The sequence below is a fragment of the Dendrobates tinctorius genome, unplaced genomic scaffold (assembly GCF_039654945.1).
Source record: "Dendrobates tinctorius isolate UK_male_01 unplaced genomic scaffold, ASM3965494v1 ptg000056l, whole genome shotgun sequence".
NCBI lineage: Eukaryota > Metazoa > Chordata > Amphibia > Anura > Dendrobatidae > Dendrobates > Dendrobates tinctorius.
Window position 1 is genome coordinate 6,725,809 of NW_027361724.1, and position 21,768 is coordinate 6,747,576.

The following is a 21,768-nucleotide window of genomic DNA, read 5'->3' on the forward strand; positions in this document are numbered from 1 at the left end:
GAGCCTTGTCACATGACTTAGGATAAAGAAGCGGTAACTATTGATGACAGTAGTATTTGATGCACACTACCATAAGAAACCGTTCAAAGAAATATTGGAGGTGTATTTCATCTCCTCTTTTCCTCACCTTTATCGCCTCCATCCCTTTCTTATTTGCTCATGATACACTACCATTCAGTTTAAAAAAAATCAGCCTTTATTGGAAAATCAGATAGTAACTGCTTTGGTCTGCACCTGGACTGACATAAATGTTCTTTTTTTCAGATTTCATACTTTATCAGCTATTGATTAGGCGAAGTGTTAGTCTTATTTTCAAAGCAATAATCTTTTTATACCATTACGTATATTGCAATTTTCTCTCCTTAGATTATTTGTCTAATCAATCATCTATGCCCACTTTCATGTGCAGATTCAAAACTGGCAAGAACAGTGTAAAATAGCAAAAAGTTTCTTGTTTTTGTGCAACAAAATTTGCAACTTTTATATACCAAAAAACTAGCAAAACCTTGATATATTGTTCCCTTAAACTAGACAGCCTTAATATGTGATAAATTTATCACAGTTGTTCTTCTAAAATTTTGGTCCTATTTTTGTCACATGGTGTCGCACCCTGACCATGCCCCTCGCTTTTTCAATGACTCCAAGTCTCAGAAAGGATCTGAAACATATAATAAATATGGAACAAGTCATCACAGACTTGTTTTTGGTAAAAATTGCATCAAAATTTTGGCACATTTAGCCTGATAAATTTTTTTGCCCCACCGTTCTCATTGTCTTATTGACAACTTCATCTGGATTGTATCATTATCCTCTACTACAGTATTGGTTTCAGACCAGCTCTAGTCAGAATCTAGCCTCTCCCAATACCTTATGTCCATGCATGACTAATGGTTTCTCCATCAATTCATGTAGCATAATATTACACTGCAATCTGTACTTGTAGTGTACGCTGAGCTGTTGGAGGAAGCGAGACGGGCCGGTGTAAATAAATCATGAGAGTAAAAGGTTTTGTTCACGAAAGGATTAACACTGAACAGTAATAGCACTAAGTCAAGACTAAACACTAAAGTGTCTCCGCTACTAGATACTACGCTCCATCAAGCATCTCATTGTAACAAGTCTATTAACCGTCTACTAATATGTCATCAAATGTGCGCAGTCTCCCATGAAATGTGATTACACTGCTGGCAGAGATCCCAAACAGCTTCCACAATATGCAATACATATAGATGGTTTGATTTCATCATGGAACCATTTTTAGAATTTTTTTACTTTTTGTGTTCATATGATAATACATAGAATAAGTAAAGCTGAAGTATAGACAATGGAGGCTATAACTGGCGAAGGAAGCTTGACCTTGACAAGATGATTCAGCTATACCCACTATATATCGATGGGATCGGACGACGATCTAATGTGTATGCTGGCGCTGGCCAAATGATGGATGACCTATGAATGTTGTCAGTACGGCATCCATTTTCTTTGACTTTATAAGGTCACGTTCACACGTTCAGTATTTGCTCAGTATTTGACATCCGGATTTGTAAGCCAAAACCAGGAGAGAAACAAGCAGAGGAAAACTATAATAGAAACATGTCACCATTTCTGTATTTATCACCCACTCCTGGTTTCGTCTTTACAAATAATGATGTAAAATACTGAAAAAATACTGAACATGTAAACGTGGCCTCAAACAGAATTGACTAAGGCATGCTGCATTTTTCCACACTTTGGACCAGAGTTCTCCTCCTATTTCTCTGACGGCTCCTTTACTGTATCTTTTGCTGGCTCCTCCTCCTCTCATCTTCCCCTTACTGTTGGGGTTCCTCAAGGATCAGTTCTAGGCCCCCTCCTCTTTTATTTGTATACTGTCACTATTGGTCAAGCCATCAGTAGATTTGGGTTCCAGTACCATCTCTATGCTGATGACACCCAATTATACGCTTCTTCTCCTGATATCATGCCTGCCTTTTTGGAGAACACCAGTGATTGTCTCTAACATCATGTCCTCCCTCTATCTGAAACTGAACCTGTCAAAAACTGAACTCTTCGTGTTTCCTCCCTCTACTAACCTACCTATGCCCGACATTGCCATTTCTGTGTGTGGCTCCACCATTACTCCCCAGCAACATGCCCGCTGTCTTGGGGTCATACTTGATTCGGAGCTTTCTTTCTCCCCCCACATCCAATCACTGGCTTGCTCTTGTTATCTGCACCTGAACAACATTTCTAGAATTCGACCCTTTCTTACTTTCGACTCTGCAAAAACTCTTACTGTTTCTCTTATTCATTCTCGTCTGGACTATTGTAACTGTCTACTAATGGTCTCCCTCTTACCAAACTCTCCCCTCTCCAATCTGTCCTGAATGCTGCAGCCAGGATCATATTCCTCACCAATTGTTATACCGATGCCTCTACCTTGTGCCAGTCCTAACACTGGCTACCCATCCACTCCAGAATTCAGTATAAACTTATTACTCTCACCCACAAAGCTCTCCATGGCTCAGCACCACCCTACATCTCCTCCCTCGTCTCAGCCTACCACCCTACCCGTGCCCTCCGTTCTGCTAATGACCTGAGATTAGCATCCTCATTAATCAGAACCTCCCACTCCCGTCTCCAAGACTTTTCACGTGCCGCACCAATTCTTTGGAATGCACTACCCTGGTTAATATGATTAATCCCCAGTCCCCACAGTCTTAAGCATGCCTTAAAAACGCATTTGTTCAGACTGGCCTATCGCCTCAGCGCATTAACCTAAATATTCCTATGTGGCTCATTCAAAATTTTTTTTACCATAACCAGATTCCTCGCAACATGTTCTCACCTGCTTTATGCATTTAATAGCCCTCTGTGTCTGTACTGTTACATATTTAGACTGTTAACTGGTTCATGCCGCAAAAGGAACACCCGATTCTTACACTAGGATGGTCCAAAGAATAAAAACAATAAAAGCAATTGTTACCACCCACCTTTCTTGTCTCCCCTTTTTCCTTATAGATTGTAAGCTTGTGAGCAGGGCCCTCATTCCTCTTGGTATCTGTTTTGATCTATGTGTTTATTGACATGCTGTAATGTCTATTGTCTCTAGCAGTCTCCTCTATAATGTAAGATGCTGCAGAATATGTTGTCGCTATAGAAATAAAATTATTATTATTTTTAGAGTTGGTACATTAAATAAAATTGATCCATGTACTGTCAGTATGCTATGCACTTTGCACAGGGACACCACACAGATGTAAAATATACTCATCTGAACAAGACTTTAGGGTGAGTTAACATCATATTAAAAGGGGTTGTCCGGGATTGGGATAACTGTATGTGACTGCAGACTGACAAAATGTAACAGTGTGCATGTTGTCACATTTTTTCAATATTCCCATTACAAGTGGGCAGTTACACAAATAAATATGCAATTTGTATACTTGGGATCACGTGCCGACTAGTGGCATCCAGATTCTCTCAATTCTCTCCTATTGAGAGAAGCTGAACTAGTTTAGTCAGTACCTGACTGTCTGCTTGTACAGGGAATATTGGCGAATCATGATTGCAGATTTTTTCCCTTTAAAGGGAATCTATTGCTATGTTTTCACGCGCTAAGGTAGAGGTAGAGAGTGAGACCCCCAAATCCAGTGATGTGTCATCTACCGGGCTTCTTGCTGTAGTTTTCATAAAATCACTGGGTTATCAGCAGGAGATTATCACTAGAGAACTAGTAAACCTGCTGCCATCTAGCCCTAAATATTCTTGCTCCCTGTATGAGCACATCCCCAACACTGAATAGCAGCTTTCTGCCTATGCACAGTGTACATAGAAAACTACCAGTCAGTGATATGGGTGGGGTTATACAGAGCTCAACTTCAAGAGAACTGGTAGAATTGCAGTACAAAAAAGTGATTTTATAAAAAAATACAACAAGCAACACAGTAAGTGACACATCACTGGAATCAGGGTATCTTCCCCCTCCATCGTGCTCCTCTCAGATGAAGTAGTAAAAACCTGCTGACACTTTTTTTTAAAGTATTTGTTCTGACATGAGAGATACAGAATCCGCACCAATATTCTCCTATATACAGGACAGCGGGAGCGAGGGCCATTGCAGAACGCAGCAGAACAAAGTCATAAAAATACATTGTATTCTGTCCACTATTTTCCTATGTTACCACCATCCAGGCCACATGACTGCTATGGGGCTTATGAGCCGGGTGGCTGGTGCCAGCATGGGCCCATCTTTGCAAGTTCAACTTTATCGGCGTCCTGGTTTGCTGCAGAGACCGGAGCAGTGGGGGAACGAAAAGGAGAGGTGAGTATTGTTTTTTTTTCTCAAATCAATGAGTACATTGTGGTGGTCATAATACTGTAAAGAGGAATTTGAGGAGTGCATTATACTGTATGGAGCACTATGGGTAGTGCAGTATATTGTAAGAAGGACTATCGGAAGTGCATTATACTATATGGTGGACTATGGGTGGTACATTATCCTATATGGAGGACTATGAAAAGTGCATTGTACAATATGGTGGACTATGGAGAGTGCATTATATTATATTGAGGATTAAGGGAAGTGCATTATACCACAGATGCTTCTCACAAAATTAGAATACCGTCAAAAAGTTAATTTATTTCAGTTCTTCAATATAAAAAGTGAAACTCATATATTCTATATAGTCATTACACACAGAGTGATCTATTTCAAGAGTTTATATCTGTTAATGTTGATGAATATGGCTTACAGCCAATGAAAACCCAAAAGTCATTATCTCAGTAAATTAGAATACTTTATAACACCAGGTTGGAAAATGATTTTAAAATCCGAAATGTTGGCCTACTGAAATGTATGTTCAGTAAATGCACTCAGTACTTGGTCGGGGCTCCTTTTGCATCAATTACTGCATCAATGCGGGGTGGCATGGAGGCGATCAGTCTGTGGCACTGCTGAGGTGTTATGGAAGCCTAGGTTGCTTTGATAGCAGCCTTCAGCTCGTCTGCATTGTTGGGTCTGGTGTCTCTCATCTTCCTCTTGACAATACTCCATAAATTTCCTATGAAGTTAAGGTCAGGCAAGTTGCTGGCCAATCAAGCACAGTGATACTGTTGTTGTAAACCAGGTATTGGTACTTTTGGCAGTGTGGACAGGTGTCAAGTCCTGCTGGAGAATAAAATTTCCATCTCCGAAAAGCTTGTCGGCAGAGGGAAGCATGAAGTGCTCTAAAATTAACTCATAGACGGCTATGCAGACATTGGTCTTGATAAAACACAATGGACCTACACTAGCAGATGACATGGCTCCCCAAACCATCACTGATTGTGGAAACTTCACACTAGACCTCAAGCAGCTTGGATTGTGTGCTACTCCACTCTTCCTCCAGACTCTGGGACCTTGATTTCCTAATGAAATGCAAAATTTACTTTAATCTGAAAACAACACTTTGAACCACTGAGCAACAGTCCAGTTCTTTTTCTCCTTGGCCCAGGTAAGACGCTTCTGGCATTGTCTATTGGTCCTGAGTGGCTTGACACATGGAATGTGACACTTGTAGTCCATGTCCTGGATACATCTGTGTGTGGTGGTTCTTGATGTAATGACACCAGCAGCAGTCCACTCCTTGTGAATCACGACCAAATTTTTGAATGGCCTTTTCTTAACAATCCTTTCAAGGCTGCGGTTATCCCGGTTGCTTGTGCACCTTTTTATACCACACTTTTTCCTTCAACTCAACTTTCCATTAATATGCTTTGGTACAACACTCTGTGTACAGTGAGCTTCTTTAGCAATAACCTTTTGTGGCTTACCCTCCTTGTGGAGCATGTCAATGACTGCTTTCTGGACATCAGTCAAGTCAGCAGTCTTCCCCATGATTGTGGAGCTACTGAAACAGACTAAGAGACCTTTCTAAATGTTTGGGAAGCCTTCGCAGGTGTTTTTTGTTAATTATTCTAATTTGCTGAGATAATGATTTTGGGTTTTCATTGGCTGTAAGCCATAATCATCAACATTAACAGAAATAAACAGTTTGTAATGACTCAATATAATATATGCGTTTCACTTTTTGTATTGAAGAACTGAAATAAATAAACTTTTTGATGATATTCAAATTTTATGAAAAGCACCTGTATATGGAGGACTATGGGGGGGTACATAATATGGAAGAATATGGAGAGTGCATTGTACTATATGTAGTGCTATGGGGTGTGCATTATACTATTTGGTTGACTATGGGGAGTGCATAATACTATACGGAGGACTATGGGGGTGCATTATATTATATAGAGGGCTATGGGGTACAGTATACTATATGGAGGATTAAGGGGTGCAGTATACAATATGGAGAACTATGGGGGTCATTATACTGTGTGGAGGGCTACGTGGGGTCATTATACTGTATGCAAGCATTTATAGTGTGAAGGTTTCTGTGGGGTCCATTATACTGCATAGAGATCTGTGTGGGGGGTTACAGTTGAGGGATCATACTGTGCTGGGGTCACCATACTTTGCCAGGCGATTTGAGGTAAGGTACAGTATGGTCTTCAGACTGTGCATGTGGAGGATATTGTGGAGGAATTCACTGTGGGGGTATCATACTGTGTTTGTGGGGCACTTTTGTTGACATCATACTTTACGGGTGCAATGAAAGGATAATCTAGGGCTTCAATAGAAGAAAAAATAATTTGCAAAGGCTGCAAAGCTGTGAGATATGCTCTTGTGTGACCCTGTTGAATATCATTTTTAATTTTTTTGGTTGGGGAGGCCCAATTAGAACTTCTGCTATGATTTCTATGTATGCTCCTGATTACTAGTAGCATTCAATAGTAGATATGAGTGGATTGATCCTCAGGGAATCAAGTTCAAGTTGACTTTCCTGAAGAGTGTGCGCTCTTACGATGAACAGAGTGCTCCTCTCATCTGTAAAATGTAATCTCTTATGATAAGGGGGTCCTCTCCTTTACTCTCCTGTAAAGTGTAAGCTCTTATGGTCTGCTGGGTCCTCTCTCCTGTAGAGTGTAAGCTCTTATGGTCAGCGAGGTCCTCTCTTTATTGAAGAGTGTAAGATCTTATCATCAGCGAGGTCCTCTCTTTTCTTAAGAGTGTAAGCTCTTTTGGTCAGTGGGGTCCTCTCTTTTCTGTAGAGTGTAAGCTCTTATAATCAGCGGGGTCCTCACTCTGTTCAGTAGAGTGTCGGCTCTTTCTCTCTCCTGTAGAGTGTATTTTCTGAGCAATTAAAGGTTTTCCAGTTTTGAGATTTGCCACAAATCAAATTTTTGTGGAAAATTTGGCGAAGTCAGCGAATTTAAATTTTAAAAGACCCGCTCATCTTTACTCAATAGTCTGTCACAGGTTTATTACATGATTTAATTGCTGTGACTTTCAGCCTACAGATACAGCAGGGAAACACTATTTTAAGCCATTCCATTCTGACTTAAAATAGTCCTTGCCTCCCTTGCTATGTCTTGCTGCAGCTGTTTGCAGCGTGGGTCTGTTCTAGACATTTTAACCATTGTAAACTATTCTAACCAAAGATCTCGGGCTACAAAAATACTCACAGCTGTTTGACATGTTTTAAAAGAATAAAAGATTTTGATTTTCTTCTACCTAGTTACAGAAAAAATTCTTCCATCCAGCATCTGACAGTCCAGAAGATGGCTCTTGTTTTTAGTGCGGAAATACAATACATACTGAAACATCCCAAAACCAGTATCATTTATACGTAGCCAATTATAAAACTACCACAAACATAAAAAAGTTTTAACAATGATTATACATTTTATTTTAGATTCACAAGTGATATATTATTTCTTGACTGATGATCCAGAATATTTATAATCTGCCACCCTTCAAGTGCTGTTAATGCTAAATTAAAGAATTTATTTTTGGTGGAATCTATTTTGCTTTCGTGCTATTAGTTAATATTTTTGGAGAAATTTTCAAGAACGATCCTCCGACAATTTTTCTCTCCATCTTCTCATGTGAGAGAATTTGATCACACTCTAATCTAAGTTTGATCAGAGTGTGATTTGCATAATCGACTCGATTCTTTCGGATGAGAGAATGTAGGCTCATGTGATCTTAGCCTAAGCGAGTTTTATCAGAGAAGTTATTGAGGTTCTGAGAGTCACCGGTCAGGAGACAGTGATACACAGACACTGAGAGCGTGATGTCCCCAGTTTGGGTAATTAACTATCCAACAACTTTTTTTTTTTTGTATAACACATAATGTAATGTGACATTATACCAATCATTTTACTAATTAAATGAATGAATACATTCTCGGTAAACTTGCCAGATACAATTGGAAGTAGAGATTGTGGATCGATCATCGGAGGATTGAGTTGGAGTTGAATTTCCTGAATTTGAGGTTACATGTCAATTCAAACACATTGCGATTCAATAAAAAAATGCATGGCTGCCATTTTGGTGAACCATATAGAGCCAGCAATTGTTAAAAAAAAAAAAAAAAAATTCACCCCAGCACTCCAGCTGCTTGATGCCCGCCAACTGGTCCTCTTCCTTTCTTTGTCGCACTCCGCATCTCCGTATAGTCATGACATGCCCCGCAACCTTACAACATGCAGTGACTGGGCCAAAATACCTGGCCTATAATGAAGAAGATGGAGATGCGGTGCATGATGGCAGAACAAAGAAGACCGGACAGCTGGTGGCAAGCAACGAAGAAGCTGGCTAGATGAGCAGTGAGGTGAGTTTTAGGTTTTTTTTGTTTCTTATATCTTACATTTACTATGTTCTGACACCTGGAAATATCACAGAGCATACTAAGGAATATTCAGCTCACGGAAAATGTGTTCACTGTGAATCGAACCTTTTGGGAAACCTCAACAAAGCCGGTGAATTCAAATCCCAAAGATCTGCTAATAACTAGTTGGACGCTTGCATAAATAACCACTGTGTATTCTATTACGCACGCTTGTGATTTAGTAATGACCAGTTTATGCATTGATTTAACTCGAAGCCTGTGGTCCCCAACCAAACAGGGCCCCCATTAATTGGGGATCTTTAATAGTAATAGTCTTTTCATATGGGTCCCCCCCTAGGATTCAGGGCCTGGGTGCAATTGCAACCCCTACACCTACTATAATTACGCCCCTGAGTTTGTCACTTTGCGGTGGATTATTTTGCCCCTTCGTAATCTAAGGCTATGAGGTGATACACTACAGGGATGTGTCTACAGCGCATGCCTACTACAGATAATAACCTGGGCCTCATGCCAAGATACAGCCAAGGCCACTATGCTTATTAAAATTTAAAACATCAAAAATAGTACTGTCTAAAATATACATGATAGGTATGCAATTAACCCTCAGCTCCACAGAACTTTCTAATACACACAAGCACACAAACCTATCGTATATGTGTGGAACGGAGTTCAAACTTCCCGACCAAAGCCAACATAGAGTGATCCAGAATATCCCCAACATTCCAAAGACTTTGTACATTGGACTTTTTAAAATCAAATGGGTAACCTTGCAAAAAAAAAAAAAAAAAAAAAAGTGTTAGAGCCATTTTGCCATTTTCTAAGTATACAAGCGTCATGAGGTCTAATTAGATCTATTTAGTAATGAATGCAGGTTTCATTGTGAAATGTTATGAGTGCAAGACTTTCATTTCTTTCTACTTTAAAATGTTGTTTTCTGCCTCTTTGATGAAAAGTGCAGCAGACTCCACTTCACATCACTGCTGAGGCCAGTGATTGGCTACAGTGAGCATGTCATCACATCTGGACCAGCAGGAAATGCCAGCGGTGATACTGGAGTATCCGCCAAGACTGGAAAACTAATCCCATACATGAAATAATTAAGTACAATTAATGGGGGACTGAGAAACAACATTTAATCCTATAATTACCTCCAAATATAATAAATTACACTAGTCCTTTTAGCGAAATGATATCATACTTTTTAACATACATTAAAAACACAATTACCAAAGACAAAAATGTCATAATAAAAAATATAAAACCTGAAAAAAGTGCAGTGTGGTAAGATGGAAACCTTATGATTTACTGTAAATAAACAGTCAATAAAACCAGATTTAACACTATGGATATTGATATAATAATAATAATAATCTTTATTTATATAGCGCCAACATATTCCGCAGCGCTTTACAGTTTTACAGTTTCAAAACACACGTCATAAGTAACAACGTTAACAATACAATAATTAAAGCAAAATAAGACGACCCTGCTCATGAGAGCTTACAATCTACAATGAGGTGGGGGAGATACAAAGTACAGGTGTGTATTTACAATGATGGTCCAGTCATCTTGAGGGAGTGAGGGATGGATGGAGATAGTGAATGGGCTACACACGCACACTTACACATAAAATGACTTTGATTAGTGAACGTGATAGGCTGCTCTGAACAGATGAGTTTTGAGGGAGCACCTAAAACTGTGCAAATTGTGGATAGTGCTAATTTCTTGGAGTAGAGCATTCCAGAGGATAGGCGCAGCGCGGGAGAAGTCTAGGAGTCGGGAGTGTAGGTACGGATTAGTGCAGAGGTTAGTCGAAAGTCGTCGGTGCCGTTATACTGATTACAAAGATACCTGGGTTGATAAAATCCGTCTCGTGGTTGTTGTTTAATCTTTATTTTCAGTTTCTAGTTAATGATATGCTCGTGCTCCGGGGCGGGTCCGGAGGAGGGGTCTACATGTGGTGCTCTGATTAGATATTTATAATGCAGCCTGCTGACAGGTCACTGATCCCTCACTGATCTGCCCCCTAGTTTTCATAAACAATACCTATATATACTTAAAAAAAACACCTTCTGCAGGCAGTCGCTGGCCGTGGCACCTGCGCTGCATTATAATTGCATGTTTAGTGTGCCAAGAATTCATTTTGTTCATGTTACTCAACTTGGAGAAAAAAGAAAAAATGTATTTGAAAATGGTTCCCGCTGCGCCTGCGCAGTAGCTGCTATCGGTGTCTATAGGACTCAGGACCTCAGGACTGTTATACAGCAGAGCCAACAAGTGATAAAGTATAGCACTTTGATTATTATGAAACAACTAGGCTTCATGCACAAGGCCCAGGTATGACTTCAAACCCTGCACCTACCATGCCTCCATCCCTGCAGCATAAATCGCAGCCTGGCTGCCCAATTACAGACATTTACATTATTCTCTAAAATGCTCCATCATTTCTCAGGGAAAATATACTTTGAAGATCCAAGCAGGGGCCCATGCGGGAGACTAGACTAGTCTGGCTCTGCTCCTGGATAGTTTTTCTTAGCATCGGTCCAGGTGATTGACATGTCTTTCCCTTGCATGAATATACAAAGGGACCTGTTAATCACCTGCAGCGGCGCTGGGGAGAGCTGGCCTTGGATGAGCCCATCTAGTTTGGTCTTGGGCTATGGTTCCTGGCTGGATTTTCAAAGTAAATTCTCTCTGAGACGCTTGTACAAGTGAGAGCAAAAATGTGAAGGCCAGGCAAAGTTGGGGGTCCCGAAAGCATAATCAAAAAACAAAAACCAATAGAGCAGAAATGTGCAGGAACCACGGCGTTCTCCCATGCAGACATTTCCTCCAGGAGACAATACAGTGCCCCAGAATTATCACTGTTGCTGTACACTCACCATTTGCACAAGCTTTTACACCTTTGCTTACCATAATTTTTGGAGAAACATAGATATTGATGGTCACTCATTGTGGATTGTTTGCGATTTTGTAGAAATATCAATTTCATATTTACTTGCACAAGTTGATGTTTCAGTACTGGCACAAACCTGAGTGCTGTCCGTTATATCTGCCTATGTTTCTACCCAACTTTCCCAGAAAGTTCTAAGAAATGTCTGATCAGAATTTGCTTCACCGCATCTACTGGAAGTAAGCCGGCATCTCCCCACCACAGCAATTTGGCTGTTCCCATACGGTGCCTCTGGGCACGATCTTCACCTTATCATTTTGTTATATTCGTCATATCTTCTGTACAGACGCCCTTGATAAAGGCAGTGTTTTGCCGAAACTTCGGATCGATTGATGTCTGTATATCCTATATTATCGGCTGTTCATTAAATTGGAATCATTTGAAATCCTCTTTGTGACTTATTGAGTGCCGAAGGTTATCATTATACTGTATATATTGATGAGAATTTGCATCAAATGGTAAGATAAGGGAAACTCCAAGACTTAATCCATAAGAGATTTAATTTTTCGTCGTGCTGTGAAGTCATGCTTTATACAAGCCATCATTCACAATCACACCACAGTTTTATGGTAATGGACAATTTCTAATTGGGTATATTTTTTTAAGAAACCTTCTATATCGCTATTTGCATACAGGTTTTTAATTCTGAGCACTTAATTTACAGAAAATCATTGATTATTTTTGAAAAATGCAGCCAACGCCATGGGAGATGCCAAAGGCTACATGACCACGTGCAAGTTCTCCCCATCAATGATGCAAAGACTCTACGGGTTAATAATACTACATGACATACAAAACTAACACCTTATAAATACTAGCAGAGGCGATACTGTTACCCAGCCAGCGTGCAGCCATACCGTGCATTAACCGCTTCAATGCCAGTAACAATTCCGAGGTGAAGGTCATGGGCAGCAAGTATTTAAAGGGCAACGTAGCCCTTTTCCAAAGGTTCTGGAGATAATATGCAATGAGGCTGCTCTTACCTTAAGAATGGCAATCACAATTCTAGATTCTCCGGCTTGAATAGCCACAGAACTGACTGTGGTAGTCGATAGTTGTCCAGTTGGGTTCCCGTCTCCAGACATGATGTCCCAATGAGAAAGCCTGTAAACTATCCACAAAATATATGTCTCAAATTTAAAGGACCCTTCTTGTCTACAATGACAACTTGTAAAAGTAGTGACCGAGGATATATGGAATCATTGAGGAGAAAGCTCAGGCAGCCCTGATTACATGAGCAGAAGGAAAGAACAGGAGGTTAAAAATAGATAGTCCCATTGAGTTTATCATCCTCCGGCTTGTGAGCTGACACTCCCCTCACTTCTCAGCACAGATCTGCCTGTGCGCTTGTATTACTGTAGTATCTGGGATGTAGAGTCGACCACAGTCCCCAGCTTCTGGACAAGCAAATGGAAAAAAAAGTCTCTTCAGGCAAAGAAGCTAAATTTACTCCCACTGCACGTATCAGCGAGAACTTTATAATTAGAGAGCTCACTTTTGACTTTGCTGTACAGTTGGGCTATCCTGACTCACCTAAGTAATTGGCTTGAACAGCACGAACGACCTAAATGACCTAACTAGATTCTCCGTTACTTAGACATAGAAATACATTTATTTCCAACAGTGAAAAACTAAAATAGCAGCAGCAACGGATGGCATGTTCACATATTGCGGCATATTTTCCATCCTGATTGGAGGACTGGTTAAAGAAGCAGAAAAGTAAAGGAGATATAAAAAATTTCATCTACAGGCTGCAGAAAAATTCCATGCGAAAATTGGTTTTCATTGTGGATTTTAGCATGTCAATTTCTTCTGCTGATTTTCACTGTGGATTATATTCTTTTAAAACGCATTGATGGCCTAATTGGTGAGAGTGTGACACCCCGGCTATCCACTGTCCCTTGTGTCGGACGGAACTGCTCAGCACAGCTAAGTCAACGGAATAGAGGTTGCGGCCAGGTACTTCATATCCGCCCCCTATTGATTTGAATAGGGTGCGAATGTGCAGTACCTGGCCGCAGTTCTGGCTTACATCGGGGGAACAGCTTATTGGCAGGGGTGCCGAGTGATGCACCCACACAATCAGACATTGATGACCTATCCTAAGTTATCAATGCTTAGCTATCCTAAAGCACCGGACAACCCCTTTAAAATCTAAGCAAATCTGCAACAAAATCTGAAAGTGTCATGCGGATTTTGATAAGGATCTTTGTCAAAATCAGCAACATATTTTTTCATTGCATATAAAAGTATCCTTGGACTCACTTCCCCTCAGAATCTTTTTTATCCATTTTAATACAACTAAAAGAATTGATAGACTTTACCTTACCATAGACATGTCATTGGCCTGTGCGGATTTCATTACACTATATTGACAAAAGTTTTAGGACACCAGAACATAACACCTGCAGGAGATTTTATCACATCCGATTCTAAATCCATAGACAATAATTTGCAACTATAACAGCTTCCACAGTGGCGTAACTTGAAGCTTATGGGCCCCAATGCAAAAGCATCTGTGGCACCCCTGAGGGTTCAGTTGCCACACAGAGGTACTGCACCTCCTCCAGAGGTGTAGTATCCCACTTCCTAGGTAAGATGGTAACACCTGACCAGACTCCAGCACCTACATCCAGCACAGACACCTTAGAACAGCAGAGCACCCTTTATGGCAGCTGCTTTGGTTCATGAAGGGTGCTGGGTGGTGGGTGGAGCTTAGAAACACTAAAGGGGAAGGCTGACAGGAAGTTAGGTCAGAATCCCCATAGAGGGGGAGGAAGACAGTTCTCCGCAGGGGGAAGCGGAGAGAAGACCTCTCTGCAGCCAGAGACTCCCCTACGGAGGATGGAGAGAGGACGTGTTTGCAGCAGCTCACTGTGAGCTGGAGCTGTTGGCAAGGAAAGAGGAAGAAAGAAGGATCAGTTGTTCAGAAGGAAGATGGATAAGAACGGAACGTGAGGAGGAGAGAGACTGGGAACTAGGGCAAGTGCAGAGCCCTTTCCTAAGTTTAATGCGCCAAGGCCGGTATCAGAGGCCGTGTGTGATACAAATGATCCTACAGCAGAAACCGAAGGAATAGAAGTTGTGACCACTTTATTCCCACCTAAGACTTGACAACGCAGCAGCACCGTGTGTGAGCCGGGACATGATTGTATGGAGTCCCCGAAGCAGGCCACAGCTTCCCGTCATACGAGTGGAGTTATAAGTAAAATCAAGAAAGAGGAACTTGAGTGTAATTCAGAACTACAAATACTTCAGATTAGCGCTAGAAAGGAGACGTCTTCATATAAACTTTATTCAGCTTCATTCCACCTACTATACATGGACACTCAGGTCCACGGACCGGATCACTGCCACCGCGACACATCCCTTTAAGACACTGGCCCGGTACCGAGTAATCCCAAATTCAACAATTGAAAGTCTTTAATAGTAATGGCCCTTTCATATTGGCCAAAGGGACCTTTAGGGACCCCTAGGCTCCAGGGCCCATGTGCAATTGCAACCCCTGCACCTCTTTTAGTTATGCCCCTGAGCTTCTGCTCTTCTGGGAGGTCTTTATAAAAATATTTGGAAGTGTCTGTGAGAGGTTTTGACTGTTCATCCAGAAGAGCATTTGTGAGACCAGACACTGAGGTTGTAGGAGAGGCCAGGCTCACAGACTATTCTAGTTCATCACAAAGCTGTTTGATGGGGTTGAGGTTCAGGCTCTGTGTGCAACAGTTAAGCTCCTCCTTATCAAACACCTCCAACTATGTCTTTATGGACATGTTTGGAATTGTGGTTCTGTACTCCAACACGGGAATGGGTAGAATCCAGTGCTACACTACTGCGGCCGCAAGCGCCACCATTGTCCTGGCCCTTGAGGCTGAGCTACCAACCTAGCAGGAAAATGAACCAGTCTTACGGAGCATTGCGCTATGGAGTAGTCAGATGTGAGGTTATGCAGGACGCCATATCTCCCACGGATTTCACTGCCCGGGGCATATGGGGCGCTGTGTTCCCGGGTTGCCAGGCAACGCAAGACGCTGCTGTGCCTGGTACTAGCAATGGTGGGTTTGTGTCCATTCTGCTGTGCAGGTTAACAGGGATGGTTGTCTGGGGACGATTGGGAGGTGTTCAACACCTGATGATTTCCTTCAGCATCAGGCGGCTATTTTTCCCTAATCCCAGCTCAGGTCTTTGCTTTTTATTGCATTTCCTATGTGTTCTGGTGAGTGGTGCTTGAAGTATTGGTTGTTTTCTTTCAGGGTTGGTCTTAGGGTTTGTTTCCCAACTACACTCCCACTAATACTTCCCTGCTACACGCCCAGGGTTTCTCGCAGATGTATCTACCTGTTGTCGACTAGGCACCGGCTGTGTCACCAGACGCTAGCTGCCCAATGACAGCGGGCCTGGGAAGGACTCTACTAAAGTCCCCCTCCCATTTACTGGGAGCTGGGTGAAGAGTATCCCGGCCCTTTAAATCTTGCTTAGCTGGGGCATCTTGCGCCAAATGCGTCTGTGGCTGCTCCTTTGCTGCTTTTGTGGCAGTCTTGCTGGGTCACTTTGCAATTGTGTGTAAGGAGGAAGACAGGGCTGCGGGTACCTGTACTGAGCCAGGTCCAGAACTGTCGAGGCTGCGTCCCATGTTTCCCGGGGGAAGGAATAGGGGACCAGACAGGCCCCATGACTCGGGCAGTAGGGGCGTGTTTAGATAGGGAACCCGGCCAGAAGCTGAAAGAAAAGTGTGTGAAGGGGCAGTGGGTTTCCCACCGTCAGCGTCCGAGTAGCAAGGTGGGCAGTGTACTCGGGACCCGAAGTCCCGGCGCTGTGATGGACTGCAGCAGACAGCTCCCGGTGCCACCAGCGAGACAGCTAGTGTAGGAGGCACCACATGCCCAGCGACAGTAAAGTCAGTGCACATGCAGAGAGCCCAGGGCCGGTCACAGGACAGTACCCTGCAGATCGTACTGCTGGACAATGTACCACAACCCTTGTTTAACCACCAGATTGTTGTGTTGGCTGCACCAGGTTATGGACTAGGGGCTCAGCGGAAGGTACCGGAGACCCACCGCTGCCGCCAGAAGACGGATCGTTAGCCTTGGACCCCCCTTGAGGACATTTCGTCAACAGCTACAAGGACTACTACCTTCATCACAACATTTGCGGCTGAGGAAGCCAGACACGATAAGTTTACTGCGTGAACTGTTGCTATTTTTGCTTTTCACCTTTATTCTTTCCCAGTTTAACTGTTTATCTCCCTGAGAGGAGTACCTTTATTAATTAAATTTGTTAACCCTTGCTCTGCCTCCCGTTTGTTACTGCATCCCGCAACCTGCTTACATGTGCATAACCGGACCCTGCTTTGTGCGCTGGGGCACAGTCATGAGGAACAGAAAAAGGCCTTCCCCAAACTGTTCCCACAAAGTTGAAAGCCACAAGTGTCCAAAATGTCTAAAGCATTAACATTCCCCTTCACTGTAACCAACAGGCATAGGCCGACCTCAGAAAGCAGCGCTATAACATTATCCCTCTTACATCAAACTTTACAGTTGGCACAATGCAGTCAGGCAGGTAATGTTCTCCTGCCATTCATCAAACCCAGACTCATTTAACAGATGCCAGATAGAAAGCATGATCTGTCACTTCACAGAACATGTTTTTACTGCTCCAGAGTCCTACTACTCCAGAGTCCAGTGGTGGCGGCTTTTCATCACTCCATTCAATACTTGGCATCAGCATCGGACTGGAGCACCTTGGGCCCACCAGAGTAAATCATTCTTGAGGCCCACTATGTAGCTACATAGAAATAAATACAAGACCACCAATTGTGCGGTAGAACACGCTAATATCAGGGTATAATATAAGGTAGTACACTTAATTATGTAGCAGGGGTTGGGGTAGCCCCCTCATGGAATATAAAGTAGCCCCCTCATAGAATATAATGTAGCCTCCCTCATAGAATATAATGCAGCACCCCTCATAGAATATAATGCAGCACCCTCTCATAGAATATAATGCAGTCCACCTCATAGAATATAATGCAGCACCCCACAAAATATAATGCAGTCCCCAATAGAATATAATGCAGCACCCTCATAGGGTATAATGCAGCCCCCTCATATAGTATAATGCAGCCCCACCACATAATCCCTCTCAAAGTATAATGCAGCCCCCCATAGAGTATATTGTAGTCCCCTCATAGGGCATAATGCTGCCCCCCTCATATAGTATGATGTAGCCCCCCAGAATATAATATAGTCCCCTGAGAGAATAATGCAGCCGCCACACTGAATATAATTATAATACAGTCCCCCTCCACAGAATATAATGTAGCCCCCTCATAAAGTATAATGCAGCCCCCCTCATAGGGTATAATGCAGTCCCTCTTCACCTCATCATTGTTCTCCCCCCTCCACCCCATCATTGTCCTCATCACCACCTCCATCATTGCCTTCTCCCCCACCACCCCTATCATTGCCCTTTCCACCACCTCCATCATTGCCCATTCACCAACTCAATCATTGCCCCCTCACCCACCACCATTGTCCTTTCCATCACTACCATCAATGTCCTTTCCACCACAACTATCATTGCTTTCTCCCCCACCATGGGGTCATCATTGCCCATTTCAACACCTCCATCATTGCCTCCTCCCCCACCAGACCATTGTCTTTTCCACCACCACCATCATTGTCCTTTCCACCACAACCAACATTGCCTTCTCCCCCACCACCCCATAATTGCCCATTCCGCCACCTCCATCATTGCCCATTCCCCCACCACAATCATTGTCCTTTCCACCACCTCCCCTCATCCTTTCCACCACCCCATCACTGCTCTCTCCATCACCCACATCATTGCCAATCTCCAATACACACACAGCACCACACACAGCACTGCACCACTCTCTCTCACACACACACAAAGCACCGCACCACTCACACACATACACAAAGCACCACACCACATACACACACACGCACGCAGGCAGACACACACACAGCACCACTCACCTCTCCACAAGTTCCCCACAGCTGCAGCACATCCCGGCAGCATCTTCCTCGCCGACAGCTTTCTGTCTGAAACAACCACGCTGAATGATGATGTCATTCAGCCGCACTGTGTCAGACAGGAAGCGCCGGGCAGGAAGCAGGAAGCCATCGGATCTCTGAAGCTCTACTGCCAAGCTACAGGGATCCGAACTGCCTGCCAATTGCCCTCAGGGTGAGCCACCCTGTAGGGGCTAACCTCTGGGGCCCCGATGCAGTCGTACTGGCTTTACATGCAGGCAGTGTTAGCCTCAACCTGCGGCTAACACTGCCTGCTTTTAAAGTGAAATGGTATTCACTCCTCTCCACGCCCATGGGGGCATGGGGAAGCATGAATATTAATTTCTCTTTAGCAGCGGGGACCGGCTACTGTCTCCAGCTGCTGCTCCCCTGGCACAGAGCGGGCCCCCTTGACTCAGGGGCCCCATAGCTGCTCGGTGTGCCGCTATTAGCTACACGCCATTCATGGAGGCCCCTGGAGTAGTCAGTGGGAGCCCTAGGCAGGTACTGGCCAGTATGCCAGCAGGTGTGCCTGGGCCCACCAGAGAATCCTCCGGGTCTCCGGTGGGCCAGTACGTCCCTGCTTGGCATTGTGCTTGGTGATGTAAGGCTTGTATGCAGCTGCTCAGCAATGGAAACCCAAGTCATGAAACTACTAGTGCTCAATGTCAGAGGAGGTTTAGACTCTAACGTTATTAAATCAGCAGAACGTTGGTGACTTTTATACCCTCTGCTCCTCAGCACCCTTTCACTATAAGTTTGTGGTCTGCCACTTTGTGGCTATGCTCCTATGGTTACTAAACACTTCCAGTTTTCAATAATATCACTCACATGTGATGGTGCAATACATAGGAGGGAAGAAAAGTTATTACATCGGTGGCCCCTATTAGAGGACCATGCTGGTATCAGTGATCTCTTTACTGGGCCAACGTCAAACCCGGTGCACCTAGGCAACCCTACTGGTTAAGTAGGGTGGCACCCTTGCCGTCGAGGACACCATCTGTTTCGTTTGCTGGTCGCTGCGCCGGCATCCATTTTCCCTGGGTATGGTCCAGGCTGGGGCAGGGGGCTTCGACTTCCCCCCCAGCAGCTGTGCAGGGCCACCTGTTACTTCTTCAGTGCTGCTTGATGGTCATCACTTTAACAGACATGGCTGTGCACTGTGTAGCAATGTCTACTAGTAGTGATGTGGCCAATCCAGCAAACAAGCAAAATTAAAGGCGCAGTTTCGGCTTGGCCACGTCACTACAGGCAGACATGGAGGCACAGTACATTGTGTGTGGCCATGTCTGTTAAATATTGTATGTGTGCATGCTTGCATATTGTGTGTGTGCATGCCTGCGAATTGACTGTGTGCATGTCTGCTTATTGTGTGCATGCATGCATGTCTGCATATTGTATGTGTACATGTCTTTGCACCATGTGTGCATGTCTGCACACCATGTGTGTGTGCATGTCTGCGTATCATATGTGTGTGCACGTCTGCCTACTATGTGTGCGTGCATGTCTGCGTACCATGTGTGTGCATGTCTGCGTACCATGTGTGTGTGTGACATGGTCAAACTCATCTTGCTTAATTTATGGAGGAGGGACTCTGAAACTCACAAAGCTTAGGGTATGTGCACACGTTGCAGATTCTGCTGTGGAATTTTCTGCGCAGATTTTGCTAAATCCGCAGGTAAAATGACCTGCGTTTTACCTGCGGATTTAGTGCACATTTACTGCAGATTTACTGCAGTTTTTGTGCGGATTTCCCCTGCAGTTTTACACCTGCGAATTTCTATAATGGAGCAGGTGTAAAACTGCTGCAGAACTGCACAAAAGAAGTGACATGCTGCAGTTTTAAATCCGCACCAAATCTGCGCGGAATAATCCGCAGCATGTGCACTGCGTTTTTTGTTTTGTATAGCCTTAAATGGTACTGTACATCACTTGCAGTTCTGTTGCAGTTCCACAGGGCCAAATCTGCTGCAGAACTGCAGCAGAATCCGCACCATGTGCACATACCCTTACAGTATATGGACAAATCAAGAAGTTTCAAAACTTAGGGTATGTGCACACTTTGCGGTTTCTGCTGCGTTTCCGCAGCGGTTTTGGCTCTGCAGAAGTGCAGCAGATTCTGCTGCGTTGTACAGTACCTTTATTTCCTATGGAAATAAAAAAAAGCTGTGCACATGCTGCGTTTTTTTCCGCGCGGTTTTGCTGCGGTTTTCAAAACGCAGCATGTCAATTGTTTGGTGCAGAAACGCTGCAGTTTTACACCTCATCCATTATGAGGTGTAAAACCGCAGGGCAAAACCGCAGATAAACTGCGGATTTACCTGCGGTTTTCTCTACAAAATCTGCAGAGCCAAAAAACTACGTGTGCACATACCCTTAGAAGGAAGAGGGACTCAGATACACCCTGTATTAGACATAAAGGAGGGCCTCATACACATTCTGTTAAAATTGTTAGGTAGTGGGACTCCTAGACTCATAAAGCCTGTGCGCTAAGTACAAGGGCTCCCAAAAATTAGGAAGAACTGCAATACATATTAGACATAAAGGAGGGCCTCATACACGGTGGCTCATCATCATCTACCTCTTGCTATACTAATTGCCTTTCTGCACTTTCGTCTTCTTCTGACCATGGCTCCACAAATATTTGAGAATCACTATACACAATCTATTCATGTAACTTTTGAAACATGCAGGGCGAGAGGCCATAATTTATAAATGGAAATGTAAAGAGCTCCTCGGAGTGTCCAAGTGTGGGATAACTTGCTTCCTGGGACTCACCATGGTGGGAGGAAGGAGGATCACGGTGAGGAATATGTGGTCCGTACCCTTAGTTAATGAGACTGGACCGTGTGGAAGAGATCATAGAATCATAGAATCGTAGAGTTGGAAGGGACCTCCTGGGCCATCTGGTCCAACCCCCTGCTCAAAGCAGGATTCGCTAAATCATCCCAGTCAGATGTCTGTCCAGCCTCTGTTTGAAGACTTCCATTGAAGGAGAACTCACCATTTCTCGTGGCAGCCTGTTCCACTCATTGATCACTCTGTCAAAAAGTTTTTTCTAATATCTAATCTG

The 21,768-nt window shown here is 43.4% G+C and overlaps 1 protein-coding gene across 1 annotated transcript in view; it reads right to left on the reverse strand.

Moving 5' to 3' along the window:
• The window catches only part of CCDC141 (coiled-coil domain containing 141), a 198,540-nt gene extending 185,776 nt beyond the window's left edge, over positions 1–12,764 (reverse strand). Inside the window, exon 1 of the mRNA XM_073577467.1 lies at positions 12,648–12,764. Coding sequence (XP_073433568.1) covers positions 12,648–12,749 — 102 coding nt within the window. The 5' untranslated portion in view covers positions 12,750–12,764. The remainder of the gene's footprint in view (positions 1–12,647) is intronic.
• Positions 12,765–21,768: the final 9,004 nt, after the last annotated feature.